Source organism: Protopterus annectens, chromosome 1.part2 (assembly GCF_019279795.1).
Source record: "Protopterus annectens isolate FY-2018-M chromosome 1.part2, PAN1.0, whole genome shotgun sequence".
Classification (NCBI taxonomy): domain Eukaryota; kingdom Metazoa; phylum Chordata; order Ceratodontiformes; family Protopteridae; genus Protopterus; species Protopterus annectens.
This window is the reverse complement of record NC_056727.1, coordinates 522012931-522032989: the sequence shown is the minus strand read 5'-3', so window position 1 is coordinate 522032989 and position 20059 is coordinate 522012931. Positions and strand designations below refer to the sequence as shown.

At 38.2% G+C, this 20059-nt stretch overlaps 1 protein-coding gene across 7 annotated transcripts in view; it reads right to left on the bottom strand.

The window, feature by feature from the left end:
• Positions 1-20059, bottom strand: part of SLC8A1 (solute carrier family 8 member A1) — a 2780038-nt gene that overhangs the window by 300129 nt on the left and 2459850 nt on the right. For all 7 annotated transcript variants that reach the window (XM_044057347.1, XM_044057374.1, XM_044057383.1 and 4 more), the window contains one exon: positions 2892-3022. In XM_044057347.1, coding sequence (XP_043913282.1) covers positions 2892-3022 — 131 coding nt within the window. The remainder of the gene's footprint in view (positions 1-2891; positions 3023-20059) is intronic.

The following is a 20059-nucleotide window of genomic DNA, read 5'->3' as shown; positions in this document are numbered from 1 at the left end:
GAAACCTAAGCTGGACCAGAAAAACATTACTACTATCTTAACTTCCTGGCTTTCAAATGGGGCTTAAGAGAGATAGTCTCATTAAGATCTCTGCCCCTATGTGCACCAAGTCTAAAAATCCATCGAAGTTCAGCCTGTTCAGTTAGATTAATAATATCACCAAATCGTATACTCTCTACTTGAACATGGAGTGCTTGGAAGAGAAAAACATGGTCCATTCCTTCCTGTAGGGTGTGCCTAGCCAGGGCACTATATACTTGTTTCCTTGCATAACAGTAGGCATGGTCCCTGATACGTTCCCTCAGGCTCCTGTTGGTTTTGCTTACATAAAAACAGAAACAAACCACACAGTGTGCCACATAAACCACATTTCTAGTGTTACAACCACTGTTGTTACGCAGTTCCCACAGATGTCCTGTGTCAGGATGTCTAAAATAACGTGATTCATCTATAGAATCACACTGCAGACATCTCCCACATTTCTTAGTCCCTTCAAAACTCATGGACTCTGGAAATAAGGAGCACATGCTTGAGTCATTGTAGCACAGAGATTGTTTAAGGCATTTCATGTTGCTATAAGTAAAGGTGGGATGATCTCCTACTACCTTCCTAACTTTCTCATCCACGATGAGAATATTCCAGTTAGACGTTATGGCTTTCTCAATAATACTGGTATTATTACTGAAAGGAATAACAACCAATTCCTTTCTTGGCCTCTCCCTATTGAATGTACTAACTGGCAGGCCATCTCTGCCAGAATAGTAGGGTTTAGCTCTAGTGGCTCTCAAACCAGCCACACTAGAGTATACCCTACTAATTTCCTGTTCACTGTAACCTCTCTCCACTAACCCTGACCTAAGGTCATGAAGTTCATTCATAAAGCATGCGTCCTCACATGACAATCTTGAGAGTCTCATGGCCTGTCCTTTGATGATGTTTCCAAAAATGTTGGGATTGTGCATGCTAGTTCTATATAAATATGCTGGCCTATAACATGACTTACGATAAACTTTAGGCTATACTTATACTGGTTGAACTGCAGATTGCACTACAGATTAACTGCACTCCTTCTTGCTTGGGTTTTTTTGATATTTACTTTTGGGCTTTTGGATTTTGTATATATATATATATATATATATATATATATATATATATATATATATGTGTTTAACAGGGATCTAAACCTCTTTTGCATTATCAACATAACAGTTTGGCGGGTCAGGTGTATTTTATAGAAAATACTGCTGCTGTGGCACAGACTCTCCATCCACATAAAACAAAGTTCATCCATGTCCATTTTCAAATGCAGCTTAGATCTATGGATGGGAAATGGAACATTTACCCCAAGACTCATCCCTGTACTAGTAATGGACAGAGGCAACTCCTAAATGATTTATCCCATGCATGGGTCCACTCAAATAATCTATGGTGTGATCCCAATTATTCTTATTAGAGGTAATATATTATTATCGACCATGGGATGGGTCAAGTCAATCTATAACCAAATGGGACATGCTATTTCAAACCTAAAAAAAAAAAACTGGATAGGCGTATATATATATATATATATATATCTATACACACACACACACACACACACACACACACATATATATATATATATATATATATATATATATATATATATATAAATGGATCCCTATCATATGATAGAAACCTCATTTGACTGAAACTCATTTAACTAAGACCATAAGACTGAAATTCCAAAAACTTCAAAAGACTGAAAAGACACTTGACTGAAGCCCATAATACTCAATTTCAACATACTAAATTTTAAACTGGACCATATAAACCAGACTAGGTAGGGGGCTGTGCCCGCCACACCACCCCTAACTATATATACTAACTCCAGGATCACACTACAGTGGGGAAAAGGGCATAGTAGTGGCAGCATGTAGACGACTGTCAGGTATGTGAAAGGTATATGCCCTTTTCTCCATGGTAGTACAATCCTGGAGTTAGTATATATAGTTGGGGGGTGTGGGAGGGACAGCCCCCACATTGGGGAGTGAGTCTGATTTTATATGGTCCAGATTACAATTAAGTATGTTGAAATTCAGTAATATGGGTTTCATTCTTATGGGTTTCAGTCAAGTGACTTTTCAGTCTTTTGAAATTTCAGTCTTATGGTTTCAGTCAAATGAGTGTTCTATCATATGATAGGGATCCATATATATATATATATATATATATATATATATATATATATATATATATATATACACACACACACACACACACACACACACACATACACACATATGAATGGTACAGACTGAAAGCAGATAAAATTGTGTCCTTCAGCAGCATATTTTCATTGTTGCAAGCCCTAAAGCAATCGTCCTTATGATCAATGCCTTTATAAAATATGTCCTTTCAAGCACAAGTGAAATTCCTTCATAACTTACAGGTCTCTTCAACCTTGTATAAAGTTTTAAGATAAGTTCTGCAATTTACATTTTGTAGTAATTTTTGGAATACATTATTAGAATACCATCCTTAAATGGTAAAGAAAGAAGTACACCCTATGTAAACAGGTCTAAATACATATTTCTAAAAGTGTACTTGATACACAATTTATATTAAGGAACAACATTCAAGAGGTCCCTAGTCACTGAAATTTCATCTCTTACAGTTCCTTCCATATGTGTTATATGTCAGTCTTTTTGGTGACAAAAATCTGCATATCAGTAAATCTTACTATATCCACAATTCTGTTACATTATTGCTTGAAAAATACACATTGTAATGTATTTTTGATTTTTGAGCCATTCAGAAAACAATGTAGTCCTAAGACCACACATGTTATAGAAATATATGAGTTCCTATAGATTAATAGGTTTAAAAATATAATTCATGAAAAGAGTTACCTTAAACTCATAGGATTCTTCAATAATAACTTCAAGTTTTGTGTGTTCTCCAAGAACTGGCCGTCCCATTTCTGCAATGCGTCTCTCTTCCTCCTCTTTGCTGGTCAGAGGTTGTTTTTCATCACAGTCATCTGTAACAGAGATATCTGGTTGGTGCAAGAACTGACAAAAAACAAGAATATACTTTTATAGACAAAGATGAAAAAAATGCATATTTCTGTTTCACCATGATGGCACACCTCTTTAAACTGGAAATGAAAAGTGCATATCCTTTGATGCTAGCTCTTTCACATAGCAGGTCCATCTAATTATGTCTGTGTTTGCTGAACTTTATATAAATCATGGCCCATGGTTCAACACCTGACACACAACAGTAATGTTAAGGTTTAATAAAAGCAGAGAATAAGGCAAACAGATGCACTTACAGGTAAAACTTAATTGTGCCATGGTATATAAACTGTAACCCTTGCCATTTAGAAGATAAATCAAGGTTTATTTTATTCGACAGTATTTGGGGGAAAAGTTATTGTAATCTGGTTTATGCCTTTTTTCTCTTTTCTTCTGGGATATAGTAATACATTTTTTTTCAAATAAAGTAAGAAACCTATTGTTCAAGTTGATTACTAACTTACATCTCTATTCTGCATAACAAAAATACTGAGTGCAGTTTCCTGACAATTAAACACTTGAAAGGAACAGAAAAACATAACATGCAGCCAGTTCTCCTAAACACCCACTGCTTTAACAAACTGTTCTTCAATCAATTAATTATATGACATCATTAATTTGTACCATGGGTATATATGGGCTGGGTTTTTTTGTATTAATTATTCTGAAGAAGTCCCTACCAAGGGAAGAAAGCGCGTAACCTGAAATAAATTAATTCTTCTTGACTTGTGACTGGCATCCGAGTGCTGGTTCTACTGGTTTTTGAGTTCGTGTTGACCTTTGTTTTAGTTGTTCTCCTAAACACATCCAGGCTCATATCACAATGCCACATCAATAGCAGTTTGCAAAACACCTGAAGTACTCACAAGCTCACAACTCATGTGCTTGAGTTTGTCATATTATTATAAAACACACACAAACACACACACACACACACACACACACACACACACACACGCGCACACAGGTTTTTTTTTTTTTAATTTTTCAAACTCCTATGCCTGCCCTCCCAACCACACTCAGAACTTTGTTTTTATTCTCACGCTGAGGTCACAACACCTTGGGTAAAGAATGAATAGCAATCACTGATTGACAGTGTAAATCCTGTCTCACTCTTTCTGCAGGAGACTGTGAGACTGCACCATCCACTAAACACTAAAATATGATCTCTACAAACTTACTTGTATATAAAGTGAGAAAAAGAAAACACTAGCAACTGACAACTTCAGCTGTTATGCATAAACAGCTCTAACAGGAGCTTGTGTGATCTGAGCAAGTCTAAATCCAAATCCTGCAAATTATTTGAACTTTTAAAACATTTACCAGGCAGATGCCTGTTTGTAGAAGCAAGCTGGGAGTACAGTCTCATTAAGTGATTTATTCAAATCTAACTGTATATACATAGGTGAAGCCCAAGAGAATTGTCTCAAAACTACAGAATTAAGATTGCTAGAAGTTTATGGGGCTTTTTGCTCTCAGGCAACTCTTTTCTACACACTATTTTTTTTTAAATTAAGCAAGGACTGTCAAGACATTGACAGGTTTTAAGTGGAATTATTTGTTATATTAGTTTCTAACTACATTAGTTGCACATATTACTAATTTGTGAGACTGAAAATAGTTTCCCTAGTTTAATAGACAAATCAATACTTGCTGGTTTTCTAGCATTTATTCACATTAGACAGCTTGGGTGAGGTAACAGAAAGAATCTCACACAGCCAGTAGTTTAGTTTTAGTCATTTTAACAGGTGTCTGGAGAAAGGTTGTGGCACACTACCAATATATACTCATTTAAATAATGTTTTGCAATTAGGGCAGTGGTTGTTAATCCTGACATATCATCAGCTTTCAAGTTGCTAATGTAACCACCACATGATCTATAACTTGTCTGTAACTCATATAAATATAATGACATTATGAAGCATGAAGGCCTAACAGTATAGCAATAAACTTATTGTAAGACTCACATTTCAGTTTCAGATGAACTAATATACATAAATCAAATGTGAAAACTGAAAATACAGGCCTTTCACAAGAAAAATAAATCTGTTTATTTTGCATAGGAAGTTATGTAGTTTACAACAAAAAACTAAAGGGACCATTCTGGGCTGAAACTGAAAAATGCATTTTTGTCTTGCCTTGAAGTACTGCACAATCTGACCCTGCCATCAGCACAGTAACTACCTATTACTAATTTTGATTTTTTTTCTATCCCTGAATGCTCTGATGGGGGCAGACACGTTGATATGATCTTGCATTATTGGAAAGCCTTCTTGCTCATAATGGTCTGTAAGGGACTCCTGGTGAGATTACAATGCAATGCCATAGACTGTCTTGTCAAATCACAGTTCTATGTACTTGGAATAGATCTACTGAATTTGAGAATCCTCAGTAAAAATATCAGTGACATATTTGTTTCTTATATGTTACATTACCTGTGAACAGTTCTTGCAGAATGACAAACAGATAACTGAGATAATCTAGCATTTTAAAAAGTGATATTTTGTGTGTTATATGTCTTGTCTTTCATTCACCGTCCTTCCCTAATCAGCCAGAGAATCATTTTCCTGGCTTGCAGAGCGCAGCAAATTAGTAAAGTTGTATTAATTGATTATCACGTTTATTCACCTTCAAACTAAAAAGGCTGAATACATTTATAGCCCAAGAATAAGGAAAGAATGAAGTTTCATATGACAGTACCTACTTAGAAAGGTGTGACTTTTCAGGGTGAATAAATGTATTACCTCAGTGAGTGTGAAATAACAAAGATGATATATATATATATATATATATATATATATATATATATATATATATATATAGCTCTGTGTTTGTGTGCATGTGTGTGTGTGTGTGTGTGTGTGTGTGTGTGTGTGTGTGTGTGTGTGTGTGTGTGTTTCAGATGTGATAGGTGAAATAATGTAAGTTAGTCAAATTCCTAAAGAAAGTATTATGAGATTTTATTCAGCTTGAACATGGTATGCACTGAGGAAGATGGTTAAGCTAGAAATGGCAGAGAGAGGAAGAAACTGCTACCTCATGCTTTTTAATATATGAAAGTGAAGGAATCATTTCCTAGGGTGGAAAGAAAATGATGTGTTAGGATGTAGCTATACAACTCTTGATGAGGCACTCTCTCTCTCTCTCTCTCTCTCTCTCTCTCTCTCTCTCTCTCTCTCTCTCTCTCTCTCTCTCTCTCTCTCTCTCTCTCTCTCTCTCTCTCTCTCTCTCTCTCTCACTCTCTCTCTCTCTCTCTCTCTCTCTCTCTCTCTCTCTCAGCAATTTCATTTGAAGAAAAAAATCTTTCTTCTCATAAGCCTGATATCCTGATATAATACAATGAAAAGCAATTTTTAAAACATGGCTTAGTCATTTGTTTTCCTTCACTGAAGGATGGGTCCCCCTACTAAACCCCATCATTTATTTTCTTATAAAAATTTAAGCACTCTTCAACACATGGCTGCATCTCCTGGATAATCAGAAATCTAATAGACAAACGTTTTATGTAAAGGATAGTGCAGCGAGGATACAGTATAAAAATCAGAATATTCTGTTCACCTTGCCATCACTTTTTTTTACTGCTAAAAACAAGAAAAAGAGGCAAAAAGGAGCTGGAAATAACAATCTCTTTATAAGTTAGTGCTTTTGTCAAGTTTATTAACCCAAGGTCTGAAGAAGATGGGTTAATAAACTTAACAAAAGCGCTAACTTATAAAGAGACTGTTATTTCCAGTTCCTTTTTGCCTCTTTTTCTTGCTTTTATCACTTTTTTTGGTAACTTACAGACCTAATGTTTTTTTTCCAGAGGCCAGAAATGCCTCACTGAGTTACAGAATGCAGATGAAACAATAACTGTATAACAGAGAATGCCTCCAGGTAATGTTACTCAGTCTTACATGATATAACTATCACTCAGTATCACCACCTGTCTTATTACTGTCTGCTGTTAAAATGTACAGAAGGACCTAAAGGTCATTATTTGAAGTTTACCCTAGCTTGTGTTGCCTAAATAAATAAATACTTAAATAAATAGTGTCAAAATAAAGCAAACACTTGTTTCCTTAAGAAGCTTCAGCTTGGTTTAACAGATTAGGGAAGAGTTTTTAGTGACTATGACAAAGGCATCTGGAAAACGCAGTACCAAATGGGGCATACAATATAATGTTAATATTGCAGATTACACTTAAACAGCGTGAATGCAGTAATGGTTATAGGGGAAGATGTCTCAAATAATCTGTCTGGAAGAACATAAAAGAGGCATTCAGAATACAACCTTCAGTTTGATTTCCAGTATTGCAGAAAATAAAGATATTTTGGAACTAGAACAACCAACCTTACTTTAACATGAATATCTCATTATAAAAATTCTAACAATAGTGCTATGGAACCAATGTACGACTAATATCATAGTATTTAGTATTAGCTCAATGATGGTCTTAAAGGAAAAGAGTCTTGGCAGATAATCAAAATAATTCAGTTTAAATAAACAGTATCCAATAGTACTTATTGTACTCGCAAAAATGTTTCAATATAGCACATGATAAAAGAAGATATTATAGAATTCTGCTTGCAATGCAGACGTTTAGTAAGTCTGATATAGTAAAAGACAGCTGGATCTCTTAGTTCCTACTCCAAAATGAGTTATTTTTATAGCTGGTACAGAAATGCATATCTCCCGTGGCTCTAAATGTTTAATGTTGTCTTTGGTAGTCTGGTATATCATACACACTTTCAGAAAATGTTGATATCCACTGAAAGAATCAAAACCATCAGAGTGTGCTAGAAATTACAGACATCGGTCTTTTATGGATCAGAGAATTATAGCTATGGACTTGGCTAACTGCCATTGTAGGCCTTTCTAAGCCTTGCTGACTTCCCTTGAAATTGAGAATCAAACCCTGTACCTTGTGTGTTTGATGTAAACACCTTAACCTTTATGCCACTCCCTTGAATCTATGGGAGGATCAGTGTTTATTATCAGTCTAAATAACCTGATTTTGTACAAGATATCTTTATGCCTGGGCAGGATCATGCTACCATCTGTATCAAAGATAATGAATTCATTCAGGATCAACATTTAATTTTTAAATCTCATCTGCTGCTACAAATAAGTATTAGCCTACTGAAATGTTTGTTTCAGTTTTATGACATAATAATAGGAAAATAAGATAAAATGCAAACACAAAGGATTCATGATAAGCTGGCATAACAGGGTGTAATGTCTATGGTACAAATAGGGTGTAATGTCTATGGTACATAACAGTGTGTAATGTCTATGGTACATAACAGGGTGTAATGTCTATGGTACATAACAGGGTATAATGTCTATGGTACAAACAGGGTGTAATATCTACTGTGCAAATAGGGTGTAATGTTTATGGTACAAACAGGGTGTAATGTCTATGGTACAAATAGGGTGTAATGTTTATAGTACAAACAGGGTATAATGTCTATGGTACAGATAGGATGTAATGTATATGGTACAGATAGGATGTAATGTATATGGTACAGCTAGGGTGTAATGTCTATGGTGCAAACTGGGTATAATGTATATGGTACAGATAGGGTGTAATGTATATGGTACAGCTAGGGTGTAATGTCTATGGTGCAAACTGAGTATAATGTCTATGGTACAAATAGGGTGTAATGTATATGGTACAGCTAGGGTGTAATGTCTATGGTACAAACAGGATGTACTGTCTATGGTTCAAACAGATTATAATGTCTATGGTACAAACATGGTGCAATGTCTATGGTACAAACAGGGTGCAATGTCTATGGTACAAATAGGGTGTAATGTCTATGGTGCAAACAGTTATAATGTCTATGGTGCAAACAGGTTATAATGTCTATGGTGCAAACAGGGTATAATGTCTATGGTACAAACAGGTTATAATGTCTATGGTACAAACAGGTTATAATGTCTATGGTACAAACAGGGTGTAATATGGTACAAACAGGTTATAATGTCTATGGTACAAATAGTGTGTAATGTCTATGGTACAAACAGGGTGTAATGTCTATGGTACAAACAGATTATAATTCTATGGTACAAACAGGGTGTAATGTCTATGGTGCAAACAGGTTATAATGTCTATGGTGCAAACAGGGTGTAATGTCTATGGTACAAACAGGTTATAACGTCTGTGGTGCAAACAGGTTATAATGTCTATGGTACAAACAGGGTGCAATGTCTATGGTACAAACAGGTTATAATGTCTATGGTGCAAACAGGGTGTAATGTCTATGGTACAAACAGGGTGTAATGTCTATGGTACAAACAGGGTGGAATGTCTATGGTACAAACAGGTTATAATGTCTATGGTACAAACAGGGTGTAATGTCTATGGTGCAAACAGGTTATAATGTCTATGGTGCAAACAGGGTGTAATGTCTATGGTGCAAACAGGGTGTAATGTCTATGGTACAAACAGGGTGTAATGTCTATGGTACACTTGGGCTTTCAAGCCAGTTATTTTACATTAAGAGGGTTCGTGGTCTGCACTCTTGTGGGAGGAGAGGCTGGACTCTGCCCTTCTGAGCTGGGAATTTCTGGTTAAAGGCTTATAGTGCATGCATATCTGAACTGTTTCTTACTGAAGTTGGTGCGCCTTGTTTGCTGTGGCATAGACTGGATTCGGGCCTGCTGGATCTAGCTTTGTTTGTGTAACTTGAGCACTAATCCAGACATTCTCTAAAGTATTCAATGGTATTTATTACTGCTTGGTTGTAACTTGATTAAAGTATAGCTATCATTCAAGTCTTTTGGATTAAGCACTTGGGCTTCAGACCAGTTGTTTTACATTAGGAAGGTTTGTGGCAAGCACTGTGGTGGCAGGACAGGTAGCTTTCATCCTTCTAAGTTGGGAACTGCTGATTGAGAGCCCAGTGTCCAAGTGTATTAGTTCTGGTTTAGGCACTTGGGCTTCAGGCCAGTTATTTTACATTAAGAAGGTTCGTGGACTGCACTCTTGTGGGAGAAGAGGCTGGACTCTGCCCTTCTGAGCTGGGAATTTTCTGGTTAAAGGTTTATAGTGCCTGAATATTTGAACTGTATCTTACTGAAATTGGTTCACCTTGTTTGCTCTAGCATAGACTAGATCCAGGCCTACTGAATCTAGCTTTGTTTATATACTTGTTGTTTGTTTGCTTGTTATTTCCCTGGAAGCTAATTCACCTAATACGCAACTTCTCAGCGCTTCTGTGGATCACTAGTGATATCTGCATTGCTTACTGTACTTATTTCCTTGTTTCACTTGAAAGAAAGTTACTGTTTGTCGTTTTGCATTTAGTTACTTGTATCACATTGCACTCAAGTTACCTGGCACTTGCTCACTAAAGCAATTATATAAGTCAGCACTAAAAATTAAAAGCACTACACCCTCATTCCCCACTGGCCCTTGTTTTCAATTAAGGATTTCCCAATAATATTCTAGCATGTCCAAAGGTCAGTTGTCAATCTCCTCTCCGGTCCAGCTGGTGAATCTGGGAATCTTGAGGCAATGTTATAACTGCCTCATGTACACAGACAACCCTCTCCTCCTCCCACATAACACAAATACTTGAGAGATGCAGCTATTTAGCCAAACTGGAGGCTGAGCTCTCTCAACTCAGGACTGGCAAGACCAGACAGGAGGAGAAGGCAACTACACACACCACAAAACCAGCCTCACATAATGCTACCACTCCACTGAATCAAACACATAAACACACAAAGACATACTCGGAGGCTCTGAGTAAAATTTACCTAAACAGCAGAGGCCTCCAAAGCAGACACCCAAACAACTGCTACCTCAAGACACCCCACAAGCAACACATAAACCACAAAAGCAGTGTGCAAAGCAGTCACAGCCCTTAAGGCCAAATACAACACCAAACATACTTGTCATAGGTGACTCCATAGTCAGACACACTGACGTCCCACTCACCAGGCTGAACAAGGAGAGGGTCACAGTAAGCTGCCTATCGGGCGCTAGAATCCGCCACATAACACAAGCACTCGGGTCACTCCACAGCAAGTACAAATATGACACAGTCATTGTCCATGCTGGTGTGAACGACCTGAGACGTACCTCCCTGGACTGCATGAAAAGAGACATAGAGGAGCTCTCTGATTATGTAGCCCAGGCAGGTATGACCCTAACCCTGAGCAGTATCCTTCCTTCACCAAGAATGATGCCACAATATAGAGACAAGATGATCAGCTTTAACAATTGGCTTAATGTCTGGTGTCATTCAAAGGGGATCCAGTGTCTGTCTGCCTGGGATGACATGCTTGACAAGCCACGCTGCTTGCACCTGTCACCCCTGGGATTCCGGATATTGGCTAAGGCTCTTGCCACCCCCATAGTGCCTTTTTTAGGCAAGGCTCAAATTCTAAACCTACCACCCTAGAAAACAAAAATGGGAAGAAATTGAGGGTAATGCTGCTCAATGCCAGAAGTCTAAATCTCAAAATGCACTCGAGGCCCTTCTCAGTATGGAGAACATCGATGTCTGTGCTGTAACTGAAACCTGGTTCAAGGCTCCTGAGAGCACCCCGGCACTATTAGGTTTTACCTCATATCATGCGTTCCGCCCCAAAACCCGGACCACTCCACAAAAGGAGGGTGTATCCATATTCATAAAGGATACTCACACCTCCAGGTTGGTGGCAACGCATGAAGCTCGGAAACCATCCAGGTGCAACTAACAATAGGCAAAACTGCTCTACAAATTGTAGCATGCTACAGGCCACCCTCTCAAACTCAGGAACCCCACACAGCCTTCCTGAAGACACTGGAGGGTATAAATGTATCTCCAAACACCATCATATTGGGTGACTTCAACTACCCGAATATAGACTGGGAACATTACTCAAGCCCTAACTTTCTAGCCCAACGGTTCCTGGAGTTCATAAATTCAAATGCCATGGAACAGCTAGTCACTGTTCCCACGAGAGGAGAAAATATACTAGATCTCATTGTCACAAACATGGGGACAAAATGCTCCACACCGGAAGTATATCCCTCATTGGTGAGATCTGATCATAAACTAATCTCACTGGAAATCCACATCCCGCCCCACCCCAAACAAAAAGACCATAGTGAAGAACTTCTCTAAAGCAAACTTCACACTACTCAAGACTGGTGTGGTATCCTTCAAGGCCCCTGAGTCAGAGGAAACCACAACCCAAGCTGCGGAAGCCCTTACAAATGCCTTCTATGAACACCTCCAGGACTGCATGGATCAGGCAATCCCAAATAAAACCAAGACTCTTTCCACAAAGGGCAAACGTCCAGTCTGGTGGACCCCAGCCATTAACAAACTTTACAATAAGAGGAGAAAGCTATTACATGATAGAACAAAATCCATAAAAGGGAAGTCACCCCTGATCATTATTAGTAAAAAAATACGAGCACTCATAAAATCAACTAAGGCCAATTTTGAGAGAAAAATTGCCATGGATTCAAAGGACAATCATAAGGCCTTTTTCAGCTATGTTAGGAACCTGGGTGGAAACTCACAGATATGCTCAGAATTAGTCCAAAATGATACAAAAATCACTGAACCCACAGACATTGCCAACATACTGGCAGACAGGTTCAGTGCAAACTTCACCCCCCTCTCCTCCCCTAAAGGAGAGATAACTATCCCAGCCGAGTGTAGCCTCCCGGACATCTCAAATGCGCAGGTGAAAGCTGCTCTCTCTAAAGCTAAAAACACAGCATCAATGGGACCGGATGGTGTCCCCGGCTGTGTGCTACACGAGCTAAATGAGGAATTAAACCCGCACATAAGGCAGCTGTTTAATCTCAGCCTTACCACAGGATACGTGCCCAAGGAGTGGCGTACGGCAACTGTGGTCCCACTCCACAAAGGTGGCTTCACGGCCTCGGACCCTGGTAATTACCGCCCCATAAGCTTAACAAGTCTAGTCTGCAAAGCTATGGAGAGGATCATAATGGAGCTCATAAACAAAGATATAGGGGACTTGCAGACATTGGACCCGACCCAGTTTGGCTTTGTCAAGGGAAGATCATGCCTTTTGAACTTGGTCGACTTCTTGAAATAGTCACCAAGGCCATTGATGAGGAAAGGCAGTCCATACAGCCTACCTTGACCTTGCAAAGGCTTTCGACACAATACCCCACTCGGGTATTGTAGAAAAACTTACCAGCTTAAATGTAAACCCATATGTCACAAGATGGGTTGCAAACTGGCTTAAGGACAGAACCCACAGGGTTAGAGTTGCTGGCGCTGTGTCAGACTCCAAGCCGGTCACAAGTGGTGTCCCACAGGGCTCGGCCCTTGGCCCCCTATTGTTTGGCATCTACTTCTCAGAAGTACAGGCCAACATGGGAGGACTTTGGCTGACAAAGTTTGCAGATGACTGCAAACTGAGCACCATAGTGGAAAGTGCATCGGACACTGATATCCTTCAGAAGGGACTCACGGAAACAGATAGCTGGTGCCAGAGCCATGGCCTGAAGTTAAACGCCAAAAAATGTATAGTCATACCCTTCGGGAAAAACAAGGTAACCCCAAGCTACCATATAGGTGGCAATCCACTAAGCACAGAAGAGGTTATCAGGGACCTGGGGACCCAGGTTGACAGTGGCCTTTCTTTGACACTCACATTGCTAAAGTGGTTAGAAAGACCTTCTACATTGCCCACCTGATCATGAAGGGATTCACATCCAGATCTAGTGAGGTCATTGTTCCCTGTACTCTTCACTTATCAGACCAATGATCGAGTACAATGCCCCATTCGGGATGTATCTCACCCGACATCTGCAGCAATTGGAGAGACCCCAAAAGTTCCTCACCAAAAGGATAAAGGGACTCCAAAATCTGTCATATGCTGCCAGATTGAAGAAACTCCAGCTCTATTCAGTCGCATACCGCCTGCTCAGAGGTGACATGTGCCTGACATACAAGGCCATGTCCAACCCGGAATTAATGGACATGCTCCACCTCAAAAATCCAAATCCACCAAAACCACTAGAGCAAGCGACTTAAACCTTAGCACGGATATAAATAGGACGTGCTGGAGGGATAGATTTATCACTCAGAGACTCCCTATGCTGTGGAATAAAATCCCGGTCCATGTGAGGCAGAGCACCTCGCTGACTCTGTTCAAGAGAAATCTAGACCTGTGGATGGGAGATCGTAGGTTTACCCCGGGAATCATCTCTGGGTCACTGCTGGACAGAGGCACAACAAACTAATGGGCACAGTATTTTTTCATATAAGGGGTGGCGTAAGCCACAATAATTTGGGCTAGGCTTATAAATGCCTTAGGGCAGATAGCCTAGTATAAACCTATGAACCTATGAACCTATGAACCTATGAACAAACAGGGTGCAATGTCTATGTTACAAACAGATTATAATGTCTATGGTACAAACAGGTTATAATGTCTATGGTACAAACAGGGTGTAATGTCTATGGTGCAAACTGGTTATAATGTCTATGGTGCAAACAGGGTGTAATGTCTATGATACAAACAGGTTATAGTGTCTGTTGTGCAAACAGGTTATAATGTCTACGGTACAAACAGGTTATAATGTCTATGGTACAAACAGGTTATAATGTCTATGGTGCAAATAACTCTTGACTCAAAGGTACAGCAAACGCAAGAAAGAGCAGAGGGATGAAGATCTTTAATCATCTGCCTAAAAAATACAATATACTTCTCCTTTAGCTTTCTCTGTACCGCAGTTCAAATGCCCCACAGAATCTTACTACAGCACATGGTATAAGAAGCCACAAGTGTTAATGTCACACAGCTGGTTAGGGCCACCTCTAGGAGAGCAGATACAAGGGTTGCAGTGCTCCCTAACCAATACTAACAAACAGAAAAATAGAAACCTATGGAAGGAATATCTGGACTATCTAATATATTCCTTTATATGGTTGAACTTTGTTCCTTCTACAGTTTCAAAATACTTTTTTCTTATGGCAGATGCACTGCCACTAGGAATTTAAAACAAGCAGATTTTAAAAGCTAAGACGTGCTGTGGTCCATTTCATACTCCAATGTTTGGCTTCCTTGTGTTAAAAGTACTGGATGTTGTATAAGTAGTCAAGAATGTTTGCACAGCTGTAGCTCTGTGATTGTTTGCACAAACATGCTTTTCATCCAGCTAATGCACTGATTTAGATACCTTGTTACTAAGCTCTTCATCATGCTGATATGAGTTACAGGGACATTTGCCATGCATCTTAAATCATAGCTACATGCTGCATGCCTCAGCAGAATAACAGTGTAGGTTTTCAATTGGAGATGGCAGACTTGTGCACAGTGTCAGCACCTAACCCCATCCAAACTGACAATTAAAAAGGATATGACAAGCATTTGAAATTTTCCAATAACTGTTCCAAAAGTTAATGGGATAGCATATATTTGCAGAGAGGAAGAGCTTCTGTAAATCTGACACTGCAAACATAACTAAATGGGTGATAATGGAGAATGCTGGACCATGTATAATCACAAATCTTGAATAGTGAGTGACATCCAATGTTTGCATTTATCATGTCAGACTGGTAATTTAGGAAGAAAGGGGTGTGGGTTACACTTAAAAAATGACAATAATTAGTTAGAAAGTGCTTAATAAATTGGAAGTCTCTTAGTTATTATCAAGTTCACATAAATTGGAAGTCTCTTAGTTAATATGAGCTTCACATAATGATTGCAGTATTACTTTAAAACGTGATCCTGATTCTGGAGGTAAGAAAAGTTGAGAGCAATGTTGCTGAGAATTCTACCTGATAGTTTGATGCGCAACTCTCAGATGTCTATGATTTTGCCTAGTTATGTTGTATGAGAGAAGTCCCTCCTAAAATCCTCAATTTTTTTTCTAATAAATCACTGAAGTTTATAGTCTGACAAATAAAGCCAGCTATTAATAGTGACACCACAAAAATGTATTTATTTGAAAACTATTCTCTGAACATTCTTTATGTGACATATGATTAATTGTTAAAACATAATCCCTTATTTTAAGTCTTTTTCTACTCATTATGTTTAGCTTTGTTCATGTTTCTTGAGGAAAGAAGTTGAGAGGAGATGTTTGGCAGCCTGTATATATCACTGTGGCAAATGGCTACCCATCTCATTTCCACTAGTAATGCTGGATATAAGGATTTACAACAAACTGAACTCAAGAGGATATGATGTACAGCAGCTCCTATATGTTACACAACTGTATACCATTCTGAGAGTTATGTTAAAACACTCGCATCCTCCAGTGCTGTCCGTTATTGCTGCTAAATGTGTCTCACATTCTGAGAACCTGAAAGCAGGTAAATTTGACATTACATCTGGAGCCACATGTCCTAGGAATGGTGGTGCTGCGGTAGCATTGTCGCCTCATAGTAAGACGCTGTCCGGTTCGATTCTCAGCTAGAGCATCTTCTGCATGGAGACATGCGTGAATTGGCGTACTTTCGTTGAAGGTTGTGCATCAGGGCTGTTAACTCGGCACGTAAAAATCAACTACCAATCATTAGCGGACTGGAGTTTCGCTGTGGCGACCCCTAACTGGAAAAAGCCAAACGATACTAACAAACAAACATTACATAAAGCCTTTCTGAGGCAAGTGAAGAAGCCCTGATGTTGAAAAGAAGACAGATGAGTTCTTACCTGAAAACTAAATTCATTTTCCTAGGCAGAAGGCTAGCTATAAACTTCATAGAGCATATACGCAGGCACAGTAGACCTAAAGCATTCCATTTTTATGTGACTGACATTCTCTGTCATGTTTTAATATGCATTAATACAAAAAAAACAGCAAACATGCATTCTAAGTCATAATTGAACTAAAAGCTTTCAAGTCACATTTAGCAAAATATGTAACTTTAATCTGTCCAGTCACAGGGAAAACCACTGTATTATCCTGCTCAAAACTAACAGTCTGCAATCCACTTGCATAATCACAATGCTGTTTAATTCAGCCATTTATAAATTATTAATTCCAAATTACTGCCCAACTCTTGGTCTTAAACTGAGATCTAGAACCACTTCCTAAAAGTTGAATAATATGGATCCAGGCTGGATCCCTAAGGAATTCCCACAAAGTCCAGAGCAGTTTGGCATCAATCACATTATAATTCTATGAAACATGTTGGTTAGTCACTCTCATATCCACTCCACTATAAATGTGATCACATTCATAGTTATTAGGTTGTTACTGATAGCATCATTTGATAATGAGTCAAAGGCCTTAGCTAGTGTCTTTTGTTTTTTCAGTCAGGAAGCACTTCATCTTTTTATTCTACTAGATTTTTCCTTATGTTTTTTACAAAGGTGTTCATTGACTTCATCTATCTAGTAAGAGAAGTACCTTGACAAATCGGAAGACCATTCTGTGTTTTTTATAGTGTGTATAAGAGCTAATATTTTCATTTTTTTTCCTAATCATATAGATGCAATTGCGACTGCAATGCATTAATGTCTAGTATTGCAAATACTATTTTTGTAACTAAAACAAGGGAATTATAATTAATATTTCCACCCCCGGAATGGAAAGCAATTAAACAAGGAAGAATGCCCAACACACTGGGTATTATATTGAAATAATAGACGACCTGGGAGAACTGTAAGGCCTGACACCATAGACAAAGGACCTGCCAACAGCTAGAAGGTCCATTATTTCATTGTAATGACCACTGTTGATGGTATTATTCCATTTAGAAAAAGGACTATTGATTAAATTGCTTTTATTTGTGTCATTAGTAAATGCTTTTTATGCTGTTGATGTAAAAAGCTTCCTCAAACTAATGTTTCAAAGTTGGTGTTGGATATGTAATTGCTGTTGGAGAAATTATTTTATAACCAAAACATAAGTTAAGTAAGTATTTAACAATTTCTACATACACCCCCCCAAACATAAAGATGCAGAACAGACACATGTGATTATATGCACCCATATACACACACACGCACACACACACACACACACACACACACACACACACACACACACACACACACACACACACACACACACACAAGTATGCTCAATAATTGCTATTTTGTTAACTGCATATACCTGAGATATTTTACTCTGATCATATTAACTAAGACAGACATAAATAATAGCAACCATAATATATTTTAGTTCACTGCTGTCAAACAGATACGGAGCAAAGCATTAAAACCACCTTCTAACACACACACACAAACACACACACAATTACGCAAACACACACATACACACATGCACACACACACACACACACACACACACACACACACACACACACACACACACACACACACACATAAAATATGGATTTACTTTGTTGACTATAAACAGCTCAAATTTCAGCACATAAAATAAACAATGAAAAACAGAAAGTAAAAAATACTACATTTTACCAATACTCCTGCTACCTTAAATATACTAACTCCAGGACTACATAACAGTGGGAAAAAGAGTAAAGTCTAAAAGTTACTGCATTGCGATCTCCATTTATTTCAACACAAGTTTTGATGAAAAAGTGATATGATTAAACAAGGCATTACAACATCACAACAAAACAAGTTCATAAGTTGCTCAGCCATCAGTAGATTCACCCTCTAAATACAGTATGAAGGCATTGTTATTCATCAGGAGATTTCTTTTACATCCATCATCAACTAAGCTCTTCAAAACTGTTCAGAGGTTGTGTGGTGTAACCTGACCCATCAATTCACAAGACTCTTTGCCTCAGATTATTAAACAAGCTGTGAGATTTGTTTCTGATAAACTTGAAATAACTGATGGGGCACTTCCTTCATGTCACCACTCAGTAGTGTTTTGTTGCGTCACAAATGAGTCCAGACTATGAATGCTTTGAGTTTAACAATTCTTACAATTATGTTCTCATGGTTCTATAACTTCTTAAAGTCCCTTATATACATTTCAGTCTGACTCCAGTAAATTCTGCAACAATGAGACAGCCCTCATTAGAGTGGTTAATAGTCTTTTAGTGGACAGAGATTATTCAGTTTTGGTTCTGTTTAACTTTGTGGGAACATGTTGGAGTGTGCATAGATCCACTGCAGTCTGTCTTGTATAGTTCCCAAGCATTTTCTTTATTTTGTTCTATATATAAAAAGAGTTGCTTTGAGAATTTATTCTTGTCAAGTCACTCTTTTCAGTTTGGAGCTACTCAGGGATCCATACTTGGGTTCAAGTTATTCACATGCAGGGGTGGAGTTTGGGGCATCTTTTGTATTGAGATGATACCTAATCATATCTGATTGTGAATGACTTTCCCCAAATCTCATAGAGTAAGTCTGAATACCATCCTTGACTGGATTTGGAATAGTCAGTGAATGTAAGACCAAGGTTTTGACTGTTCACCTCACTGCTCTGTACCTTACTCACACCATCATCTGGTGGGGAAATGGATTGGAAATTATGCAGTAGCTGCAAATTTGTATTGTATTGTTAATAATCAACTGCCAGTTCAGAACCAGGTGAGGATGCTGCCATATTAATTTTTATCTAGGAAAGCTCACTCAAGTAAAGTACTGTACCTTATATCTATAGAGGATCTGTCAATAGTGCCCACTTTAGTGTCTTTGAATCTAGACTACTACAATGCATTCTGCATTGTATTGATGAGCAAAGCTGTTTGCAGGCAATGCATAACAAACTGTTGCATACACTTGATGGAGTATCACACTATGAACATATCACTCCAGTGTTGTGACATCTGCACTGGCTACCTATGATCTGCATATATGAATTTAAGGTCTGATTTAAACTTTTCAGACAATTCACGGGGTGGGTTCTACCTACATAAAGAAGTTGCTTGTACTTAGCCAGTTGTTGTGCATTATCTTCTCTTTCACTTCATAGCACAGTGTGGTGCTTCACTCAAAAGCACTTTGCAAAATATGAACATATATAATGTAATGAGTAAATCATTTTGCACTAAAATGTAAATTATAGGTTACTACAGGCATCTTTCTAAGGAAATCAAAATTAATATGTTAATAACAATGAGCATACCTAAGGATAGTT